The sequence below is a fragment of the Phocoena phocoena genome, chromosome 7, assembly GCF_963924675.1.
Source record: "Phocoena phocoena chromosome 7, mPhoPho1.1, whole genome shotgun sequence".
NCBI lineage: Eukaryota > Metazoa > Chordata > Mammalia > Artiodactyla > Phocoenidae > Phocoena > Phocoena phocoena.
In genome coordinates this window covers 104,112,004-104,124,169 of record NC_089225.1, presented here as the reverse complement: position 1 = coordinate 104,124,169, position 12,166 = coordinate 104,112,004, and the positions used below count along the sequence as shown (strand labels likewise).

Sequence of the window (12,166 nt, the reverse complement as noted above, 5' to 3'; positions counted from 1 at the left end):
ATAATTAAAATGCTCCAAAGAGTTTAAATACATAACCTAAAATTAATGTAAATGATGCTACTGTATTCTAAGAAAACTGAAAAATTCCCCTAATGAAACCACTCTGAACAAAAAGTCAAAAAAAAATATTGATAATCCTTCTATACCTTCTACCATCTTAGATTCTGATTCAACAAACATCTGAATATCTATATTATTCTATAAGAAATATGCTGGGAGGGCTTCCCTGGTGGCACAGTGGTTGAGAGTCCGCCTGCCGATGCAGAGGACACAGGTTCATGCCCCGGTCGGGGAAGAACCCACATGCCGCAGAGCGGCTGGGCCCGTGAGCCATGGCCGCTGAGCCTGTGCATACGGAGCCTGTGCTCCGCAATGGGAGAGGCCACAACAGTGAGAGGCCCGCGTGCCGCAAAAAAAATAAAAATAAAAAAATAAGAAATATGCTGGGAACTTTCACAGGTTGCTTGAGTTCAAATTATTCTAGCCTTTCTATATTAAGACACTGTTATTATTTTACACTTGTAGAAAGTGAGGCTCAGAGGCATCTTGTCCACCGTTCCCAACCTTCCAAGTCCAAATCCAATCCTTTCTGCACAAGACCACTGCACTTCAAGTACTCTTTTAATAGGCCCAGCCCAAATTTTATTAATTTCCCTAGAGAGCTGCAGTTTGGGTTAAGATTGTTTAGTTTTTAATCAAACTTAAAAGAAATGAATACAACACTTTGAAACTACCTGACAGTTCCATGCCCTGATTCAGGATTAATTCAAAAGCTCATTGTCTTTACTATGATAATGGCCTATGGGCTCTTTCTGATATTGGTCTTCTACTTTACAGAGTCCACTGTTCTGTATTGAGAATGACCATCACTTATTACAAGTTTATAAGACAGGATGATTTAGGAAATAACCACTAGTGTCCTGTTTAACAGCATAATAGATTGAGTGTAACATATCACAAAATGATACCTGAATATTCTAGCAAAACTGTCACAGCATGTGAATTTGGAACTTTAAATTTTTTAGGTATCAAAATATTTTTCTTTGTGGCAATGCTTGTTTCTGATTATAAAATAACTCCAATCTTCCCAAAGATGCAATTTAACTACACTAAAGGCCTAAACAGCTGTCTCATAAAATAAAGCCTATTTAAGCCATAAGTATAACTTCTTGAAAAAAACTGTCTGCATAATCCCAAGCATTTACAACTCTAAACTGAAGCCCTTTCTCACTCTTATACCAAAATGGAACTCAAAAAAATTATTTTTACTGTCTCTCTCCCCTAGTAGACTGTAAACTTTACCTGAGGGCACGAATCATAGACAGTATCCCTAGCACCCAAAGACAATCCCTGGCACATGGTAGATGATTAATAAATCTCTGCTTCAAGAATGAAGTATGGGGCTTCCCTGGTGGCGCAGTGGTTGAGAATCTGCCTGCCAATGCAGGGGACACGGATTCGAGCCCTGGTCCGGGAAGATCCCACATGCCGCGGAGCAACTAGGCCCGTGAGCCACTACTACTGAGCCTGCGCATCTGGAGCCTGTGCTCCGCAACAAGAGAGGCCGCGACAGTGAGAGGCCCGCGCACTGTGATGAAGAGCGGCCCCTGCTCGCTGCACTAGAGAAAGCCCTCGCACAGAAACGAAGACCCAACACAGACAAAAATTAAAAATAAAAAATAAATAAATTTTAAAAAAAAAGAATGAAGAATGAATCAATTATGAATGTTAACCAGGGAAAAAGCACACCTTACCTTATGGGTCTACTGTTTAAGAAGGATTTTTTTAAAGCTTTAGCTTCTGGGTTGGGGGTTATTTTTTTTAATCTAGCATAAAGATGATCAAATACTGTCAATGAATGCATGATTTTATTCCTACATGTAGATTTTATGCCTGTGGAGCATCAGCAGTAACCCTTTTACTCTCAGTCCTGAAACATAATTAGGAAGATTAATTTATTACTAGAAAAGAAAAACTGTATGGTTCAAAATAAAATTACTTCTACATTTTCCTTTTACTGAATTATCTATAGCACTGTTAGCCAGCCTTCCTTCCATTAAGTTTGATAATCAGAAGTTAACCCAATAGTGAAATTCCTTCAACTAGAGGACCATGGTTGACCCACAACATCATAAAAGAGGACATATGGAGCAAACCACTAAAGATTTTCTTTAAGTAACATCATGATACAAAAGAAAGCATTACAAGATAAATATGTGGAAATTTTTTGTGAAATATCTGACTTTTGGAAAAAAATGTCAACACCAATAAACACAAAGTGCTTTGTTATAAAATATTTTACTAACATCTGGCAAGTATGTTCTATATCCTGATAATGTACGTATCTCCTCCAATGAACACACTGTAGGAGTCTAAGAATTCTAAAGTAATAGTCAAGTAACTTGTAAACTACATCTGTAGATATTAATGATATGTTATAAACATCAAGGGTGTCCGTGATACATATTTATAAATACTAATAACATCATCTGCTTACCACAGCTACCAACTCAGACCAATTCAGATGTACTTTATTAATGACTCAAATGCCGTGAGTGGTGCTGCCATCAGTTTTGTGACTTGCCAAAAACAGTCAACAATTCTTAGTAAAGTTCTCAATGAAAAGTGAAATCTTTCCCAGATATACAAATGTGTCAAGTCACTGCATCGACGGTCTCAATTAATGGCTTCCTGTATCCAAGCCCTCTGCCCTGTAACTTGGTAGTCCCCTCCCACACTTGATTCTGGACTTGGCAGCATGACTTCTGGCAATAAGTTGTTCACGACTATTAATGAAAGCATATAAAACAGATTTAAGTTATACATGCAGACCGACTGTAAAAAGCTTTTTCCCACTTATAAAGGTCTGGAGGAACATCCAAAGCATGTGGAATATAGGTTAACTCTATTCAACACCTTGTGAATCATCCAGCAACCATGGTGCTTGTCTGCTTAAGCCAGCAACATTCCCTAATCGTTAACAACCAAACATGCCCCTCAGAACGTTAAAACTTCCTCATAGGGGTAGAAGATCCAAGACTTCTGGCAGTTAATATACTTTTTGATCTTTTAACTTCAGGCATGAACCCATTCATGCACAAGATGTATGACAGTACCTTCTTTTTAATCCAAAATTTATATGATTGAGTATGGTCCTTTTCAGACTACTGAGAGACAACACACACTGCAAATATGGCAACATAATTTGAAACGAAAAATAAAGATCTGTATTTTTTCTCTATGCATGTTATACTTAAGATTTAAATGTTTAAATAAGATAAACTGATAATAAAGCACTTGTACTTCAAGTCTATAGTTTTTTATTAAGTTGTACCAATCATCCTGCATTTCATGATATCAATCTTCACCTTCTATACATCTCTTGAAATTTTAAGAACACAGATATTGCTAATATTGTAAAGAATCAAATATACCTAGTCCAATACTTTGGTTCTAAGATGTCCTTAGGGACACAAGAAAGTATGCTTTCCTCCCTTAACAAGTAATTAAATGGTTGGTACACTTTCTAGCAGTAAGAACCATTGCAAATTTCTCTTTTTCTTTGTGCACTGTGTTTGCTCTGCCTGCAATATCTTTTCCTGCCAGCCTAAGTCCTAGTCACCCTCAAAAGCCAGCAAATGTTCAGCCCCCTCCGTGAGATCTTCCCAATCCTCTCCTTTTCACCAACAGATTGAGTCCCTCCTTCCACATTACTTCTGAAACTTCTTATTCTTTACCATTAATTATCTAACACACTGTTGTAATTATTTGTTACATACCTGTCTCCCAAACTAGACCATGAGCTCTATGTCAGCTAAGCCTATGTGACATTTCTATAACTGTATCCAAGTACCTAGTACAGTGACTGCCATGGTGAGGGCTTTCAATGTCTTATTAATTTGCATGACTCTTTGTAGGATTTAACATTCATAAATCCATTCCAGTCATCTCTATTGTTTGTATTTTGTTTCTACTATTTGATATAATGAGTTACCTAAAATTTCTTTTCATATATTCTAAATTTATTTTGATATTACAGCCTTAATAACTTCCTTCAGAAATCCTGTCATATGCAACAGCATGGCTGAACCTTGAGAACATTATGCCAAGTGAAATAAGCCAGTCACAGAAGAGCAGTACTACATGACTCCACTTAAATGAGGCATCTAAAACAGTCCAACTCACAGAAGCAGAAAACAGAATGGTGGTTGCTATTCAATGGGTATAAAGTTCAGTTATGCAAGATGAGTAAGTTCTAAAGATCCATTTACAACACTTTGCCTATAGTGAACAATACTACATTTTACACTTAAAAATTTTTTAAGAGAGTACATCTCATATCAAGTGTACTTACCACAATTTCAGGAAAAAAAGGTCCTTCAATCGTAGTATTCTGGAACCAGTCTCCACCTAATCTTATCTACTGACAGGTTTGAATGTTTTTTACTTACTTCTCCAATGCATTGTTTGTTATCTTTCCAGTTCTACTACTCTGACTTTATCTACTGTCAGTTGATTTTTAATCTAAGAACAGATAATATTTTTTCATTTCTGACTCCATTCTGATGTCCAAAATTTTGTATAGAAGGCCAAAATTCTAAGGAAGTAATTTAAAATATGCACTGCTAGGCTAATCCCAAACTTTACACAAATAGTTCAAATTGTCTTTTAATCCAAAAATACATTTCTACACTAACTGTCATTACACACCTTCTGCCCTTTATCTTGCTTTAGATTTTCCTGTAATATACCTACATCAGTCTGGAACTTGATTACTCAAGATAATTTTTTATCGGCAGAGTCTGGAAACTTCAAAGTGTGTGCTCAATTCTCTAAATCATGTATTTAAAAATATTTCATAATCTTAAATTTATACTTCTTTACTACTTTAGAACCATATACACACATGAATCACAAGTAGACAAGCAAGTTTAAGAGGCTACTATCAAAGTGTTAGGGAAAAAAGAGGCAGAGTACAAAACGCTTGCATATATCTTCTGAGGGTGAAAAAGAAGATTGAAATTAATAAAATCTTAAGACTTAAATTCTTTTCTGTGTCATATCAAAAACATGCAAAAATAAAAGCCCCAAAAAACATGCAACCACTGTAGTACAACTAAAGTAATATTTCCTTTCTAGGAAGTGATTAAAGTGTCTATTAAATAATAATGGCTATTACTGATCAATTGGGTTGACTGGCTCATCCTTGCCCCAAAATTATAAAACATGCTTGCTTTTGCTGTTAATTTTAGTTTTTTTTTTTAAATAGTAGACCACCACTTTTACTAAGAAAGCAAACAGAATGGAATTCCTGAAAGCCCATTAAAGCAGAGTAGAAAGAAAAGGCTCCCCTGCTAATCTTTACTGAGTTCCTCATGACGCTAGGCTGCCCCCTCAGAACTACTAACCTCCTCCCTACTGAGCACTTCTCAATATTAAACATCACATACATCTAAAGTTAAAAACGTAAAAAGCAAAGAGGGGTCCTCAAGTGAAAGCTGATCACACAACAGCCTAACAAAAGTTTACTACAATACCATAATGTTAATTCCCTTTCTCCCTCTCTTATTTTGTCTTTTAAAGCAAAAACTAACAGTTACTCCAATACTAGATGTCCTCCAAAAATGCCTTTTATATTCAATACTGACAAAGTTTACACACAGGTTTCATCTCAGGTTTAAGGTAAAATATTTATGTAGTAGACATTAATTCTAAACACAGTATTAAATAAGTACTTTCTACAACATCTGAATATAGAATACAAAAATAACTTTTTAGACAGTGAAAATTCACCATTCTAAGCAACTTATTAAATCTTATTAAAATGACTACCAACAAAAAAGTTGAAAATTGTAAAAAATACTTACTTCATTTCCATGTTTTTGAAGGAATTCAATTTCCTGTTGTGTGAATGTTGTCATGGAGATGGATTTCACCCTGTGTGGTGGATTTAACCCTCGCCTGAAAGATAAAATATTTTACAGATTTACTATTACAAACTACAGTATTTTTAAAATTATGTATCAGATAATTCAAAACATTTTTAATTAGCACATTTAAACTTGGAACAGTGTTTTCATTCCATAAACTACAAATATTTAAAAGTTATCTTAAACTATTAATCCCCACAATAGTTATGTCAATGTAAATTTAGTCAGACCCACACTAAATAATATATTTAAAGATAAATTCAAGTAACCACCTAGTTAGAAGCAAACAGTACCTGTAACACATGAGCTTCTTGGAAACACAAATATTGCTTTAGTGTATGTCTGATGGAAGGAGAATAATACATATATGAGGGGCTCAATGGTAAAGAATTCAAAGTTATTATTTAAATATTTTCATATTTCCTAAGAAAGTGACAATGATATGTCAGGTTTGGACGTTATCTGTTTCACATTTCGAAGTGGAGAAACGTTAAGTTAGGTTTTGTTGTTTTGCTTTAAGTTCTACACTAATAAATTCCTTTCCTTCCAGCTCTTGGTAAGTTATAAAATACAGTTATGAAGATTGCACAGGAGGAGAAACTGAACACAGCAATTTCATCCTAGTAAAACTTCCAAACTTAACTACGAAGAAACAACTACCATATGAATTACTTTCAAGTACCTTTACAACTAGCAATCACAAATTAAGGCTTTAACGATATCATCTAAATTTCCAAAAGTGAAAATTTAGCAAATCATTATTATTCCTTTAAAGCAGGACATTTTGTTTTCCAATTCATCTGTATTATGAGAATAAGACTAAATTCATCATATTCACAGCTTATTCATTTATGATATTTATCCTAACAAGTCCTATCTTGTTCCAAAACAATTTGAAAAGGAATTAACTTATTATTGTTCTCTCAGATTCCTCTGCTCCCTCCCTCACAGTTAGCAACTTTGTCTCTCCTTATTCCCTAATACTGCCTCTACCCTTGTTCCAGCCAACCCTCTACCCTTCCATCTCCCTTATAGTATCCTTTCAATAAAATAAGCAAAGGAATAACTTTCTAACAAGGAAATGTCAAACACTGCTACAAGGGTGTATGTTTGAATAAGGAAGTTTGGAGCAATGAATTATATCCCTGTACTTCTCAAATCATCAAATGAGGGAACCCCTGACTCCTAAAGTTACATACAGATGTAATCTCATGAAAGCACTGTACTGTATAGCTTACTCTCTCATACATCTCAACGTCCTACCATACCACAATGTCCATTTTTGCATAAAGAAGGTATTCATATTACTTAAATAAGTGAACAAATTTTCTCACTTATGAAACAAACAAAACCATAACATACTCATAACCAAAATATGACAGGACATTTTCCCACTTAACAAGAAGACCTATTACAGAGCTTCTTTAAATGCACTCTCTCAGTGCACTTAAAATAAGATTCAATTTACAAAACTGGTAGACACAATTTTGCAAGGTCAGCAGATTACTTACATAAATTGAGTAACTCCAAGGAAATTTTACATTTGTTCATATTGGTTTCTCTAATTACTCTTTTATATTCCATTAATTCTGGTAGATTAACTGTATCTTCAGTGCAAAATTTTTTCCTTTTTTAGCTTCCAAAAGCTTTGTACGTGGATATAACATGACTATAAAGTAGTTTGGTAAAAAAATAGAAGGCTGACTCTATCAATTTCTTAAGAAGAATGCAGACTGATGAGGCTGTAGTAAAAAATGTAGTCTCATACACTGATGACAGTAGGATAAATTCACCAACCTGTGAATAACCTTATTCATGCGTTTTGACCCAGTAATAACCTTTTAGGAATCTATTCTAAAGAAGGAATCTGAAACTTAACTATGTACAAGATGTTCATCAAACATCACTCATACTAAAAAAAAAAAAAAAAAAAAAACCTTCTTTATCAAAGGGCAAGTGATTAAGCGACAAAACTGTACAACTATGCATACTTATGCTTGGTTTTAAGATGAAAATTATATAGTATTCTCAAAGCTATATTAAAAAATATCTGCAAAGAAAACAAACTAAATACCCCAAAATGTTAACAGTCTTTGCTTATAGATTATGGAACTGAATGATTTTTTTTCTATTTATAATTTTCTATTCTCTCCAAGTTTTCCAGAATGAAAACTTGTTACTTATTCTGTAACAGAAAAAAAAGAAACTGCAAGAAATAATAAACAATTCCATTAACTAGTAGTAGTCAAAAAATTTGGACTTTTAGTCCTGGCTTTATGGATGTGAATGTCTGTGCTGAAGAATTACAGAAAGTAAATGAGAAAACAGTTAAGGCTTTCTTTCAGTTTTTCTAAAAAACCTGGAAAACTTTCCTCCCAAATATAGCCACCAGCATCAACAATTTATCTTTACCTCATTTCTCTAAATCAGGCACTACCGACATATTAGGCAAGAGAATTCTTTACCATGAAGGGGCTGTCCTGTGCACTGTAGGAGGTAGGGCAGCATCCCTGGCCTCTACCCACTAAATGCCAGAAGCATGCCCAACCCAGTAGGAATAATGAAAAATGTTTCAAGATACTGATAAATGTCCCTCAGGGGTGTGGGGTGGGACAGCAGAGTCCTTCTACTTGAGAACCACTGCTCTAAATATACCAAATATGTTAACTACCAAGTGAAGAAAGAAGCAGAATTCCTTTGGATCACTACTGAGATATAAATTCTACCTAGGTTCAATCTTCTACAGAACATTCTACACATTTACCTCATATACAACAAAACACTTAAATTTTCCCATAAATTTACTATTTCCCAAATAGCAGAAAATAGAAACCCTTAGAAGAGATTAAGGAAAGTGTCCACAAAAAGTAACCATATGATGTCAAGCACACTTATACAAATTGGTAGGCAAAATATAATTTAATAAGACAGAAGGAAATTAATATTTTTAAAGTAACCTAGATTGCCACTTTGCATATCTAATCTCATTAATTTCTACTTACAATAGTATAGCAGACTAGATATCTTGAAAGGTTCCTCTGCTAAAATATGACACCCCATAAATTATTTTAAAAAATTAAAAAAACCTAATTGTTAACATTTCTAGAAAGTAAGGGGGCTCTCAAAGAATCCCCCCTTCCCAAAAGAAAAAAAAAGACCAAAAAAAAAAAAAAAGAGTGAGCTGAAACCAGAAGAGTGGCCCATGTGATACAAAAAATTCAGTGTTGCTCAGAAGGCAAATACCAACAATAACTAAGACAAGATGAGAGGTAAACCTGAGATATCCCTGTTAAACCCAAGACCCTGGATGGAGAATTAAGTAGCTTCAGGGTGGTAGTATCCCTAGATCACAGGAGAAGAATATACAAATCCTCTCAAGAGAAATGCATTTCTGGGCTTCCCTGGTGGCACAGTGGTTGAGAGTCCACCTGCTGATACAGGGGACACGGGTTCGTGCCCTGGTCCGGGAAGATCCCACATGCCACTGAGCAGCTAGGCCCGTACAGAGCCTGCGCGTCTGGAGCCTGTGCTCCGCATCGGGAGAGGCCACAACAGTGAGAGGCCCGCGTACCGCCAAAAAAAAAAAGAGAAATGCATTTCTAATTTATAAATTATGCTATCAGGATTTGAAAATATTAATTTCAATAAAAGATGAGATTATAATAAAAATCATCACACAACAAAAAAACAAATCACTGAGCCTGAGTCAGTAGAAACAAAAGCTTTATGCCACCTCTTCCCAAGACTTTAGCCATTGGATTTATCAAATACAAAATACAAAGTAAATATAGCATATAGGAAATGTTAAAACAAACAAAAGATGGAATAAAAATGAACAGGAAATTGTGTAATTATCAGAATAACAGTTAAATTTAAAAGTCAGAACTTTCGGAAATGAAAAATTATAAATGTGGAAATTAAAAATTCAACAAATTAGTTAAAGAGCAGATAAGACATACCAAAAGAGAGATTTGGTGAATTAGAAAATAGAAATAAGAAATAACCCAGAAGGCAGCACAGATACTTAAGGAGACGGAAAAAAGCGAGTGTTTTTAGAAAAGGAAAAAAAACAGGGGTGGGGGGGCTATTCTTGCTTTTGAGAGACAGAATTGAAAGAATGAAGGAGAGGCAATATTTGAAGAGCTAACGGCTGAGATTTTTTAAAATCCAATGAAAGTCATGCGTCTACAGATATAGGAAGCACAGCTTATCAAAATCAGGACAAATAAAATTCATACTTAGAAACATTTGGATGAAACTTCAAAGATAAACAGAATATCTTAAAAGCACTCAGGGGCTTCCCTGGTGGCACAGTAGTTGAGAGTCTGCCTGCCGATGCAGGGGACAGGGGTTCGTGCCCTGGTCCAGGAGGATCCCATATGCCGCAGAGCGGCTGGGCCCGTGAGCCATGGCCGCTTAGCCTGAGCGTCCGGAGCCTGTGCTCTGCAACAGGAGAGGCCACAACAGTGAGAAGCCCGCGTACCCCACTCCCCCCCCCAAAACAAAAAGCACTCAGAAAGAAAAGACAAAGGAAACAAAATCTGACTGAAAGACTTTTCAATGGAAACCAGAAAATAGTGGAATATTATCTTTAAGTAGTTAAAAAAAAAGTTGTTAACTCAGCAAAAATATCTTTGAAGTCTAAGATCAAAATGACATTTCCAGATAAACAAAAACCAGAGTCTACCCCCAGGAGATCTTCACTAAAGAAACATACAGCTGGCTCTCTGCGTCCCTGGGTTCTACATCCAGGAATTCAACCAACTGCAGATCAGAAACACTGGGGAAAAAAAATTCCAGAAAGTTCCAAAAAGCAAAGTTGGAATTTGCCATGTGCCCAGCAACTATTTACACAGTATTCACATTGTATTTACACCTATTTACATAGCATTTACATTGTACTTATGACCATTTACATAGCGTTTACATTTTATTAGGTATTATAAGTAATTAGAGATGATTTAAAGTAAACAGGAGGATGTGTATAGGTCATATGCATCTTACATAAGGGACTTGAGCGTCATCAGATTTTGGGATCCGTGGGACATCCTGGAACCAATCCCCCAAGGATACTAGCGGATGACTGTATACACTTTAAGAAAAAAAATAACCCCAAGAAGGTCATGCGATGCAAAGGGGTGAGCAAAAAAACTGGGAAACACATTGGCAAATCTAAACAAATAGCATCTGATTTCAAAATACCCTATGTATGGTGGAGGGGAAGGGGCAAATTTAACATTTTACCAAAAATAGCACTTAAGTGAGAGTACTCTGTATTTTTAAAGACTTTGTATTATTAGGGGAAGGTTAAAATACTGATTAACTCTAGAATGTTAGGATGGATAATAAAGTTTCAACAGTGACCATAAAATAACATAGAATTTACAGCTTCCTAACCAGTATAAAGGGGAAATCAAATCAAAACAACCAAAAACACTGTCTTTTTTTAAAAAAAAATTAAACATACACTTACCATAAGACCTAACAATTCCACTCCTAGGTATTTACCCAGGTGAAATGAAAACTTGTGTTCACCAAAAGATCTGTATATAAATAACTGTATGAAACAACTGGGTTGTTTCACAGGTAACAAAAACTGGAAAAACCCAAGTGTCCCTCAAATGAGGAATGGGTAAACTCCCAAGCAATGAAATACTACTCAGCAATAAGGAGAAATGGACTACTAGAATATGTATTGGGTGGGCCAAAAAGTGCCTTCGGTTTTTTAAGTAAAAATAAAAGACACATTTTTCATTTTCACCAAGAACTTTGTTGAACAACGTATTCACCCTTTTGTTCCACTACCTTCTGCCATTTTTCAGGCAACTTCATCATTCCATCTTCCCAAAACTCTTTAACTTTTTGAGCAAAGAACTAACTGTTCCAGGTGCCTTTTACAGTCTTCCAGGGAATTGAAATTTTTTCCATTAGAGAATTTTGTAAAGACCGAAATAAATGGAAATCCGAAGGTGCAATGTCTGCTGAGTACGATGGATGAATCAGAACTTCACAGCCAGGACTTCCCTGGTGGCGTAATGGTTGAGAGTCCGCCTGCTGATGCAGGGGACACGGGTTCATGCTCCACTCCGGGAAGATCCCACATGCCACGGAACGGCTGGGCCTGTGAGCCATGGCCGCTGAGTCTGCACGTCCAGAGCCTGTGCTCCACAACGGGAGAGGCCACAACAGTGAGAGGCCCGCGTACCGCATAAATAAATAAATAAATAAAAATTAAA

General features: G+C 35.7%; 1 protein-coding gene across 4 annotated transcripts in view; it reads right to left on the bottom strand.

The window, feature by feature from the left end:
* Nucleotides 1–12,166, bottom strand: part of AGFG1 (ArfGAP with FG repeats 1) — a 72,061-nt gene that overhangs the window by 47,250 nt on the left and 12,645 nt on the right. For all 4 annotated transcript variants that reach the window (XM_065880363.1, XM_065880362.1, XM_065880364.1 and 1 more), the window contains exon 2: nt 5,868–5,961. In XM_065880363.1, coding sequence (XP_065736435.1) covers nt 5,868–5,961 — 94 coding nt within the window. The remainder of the gene's footprint in view (nt 1–5,867; nt 5,962–12,166) is intronic.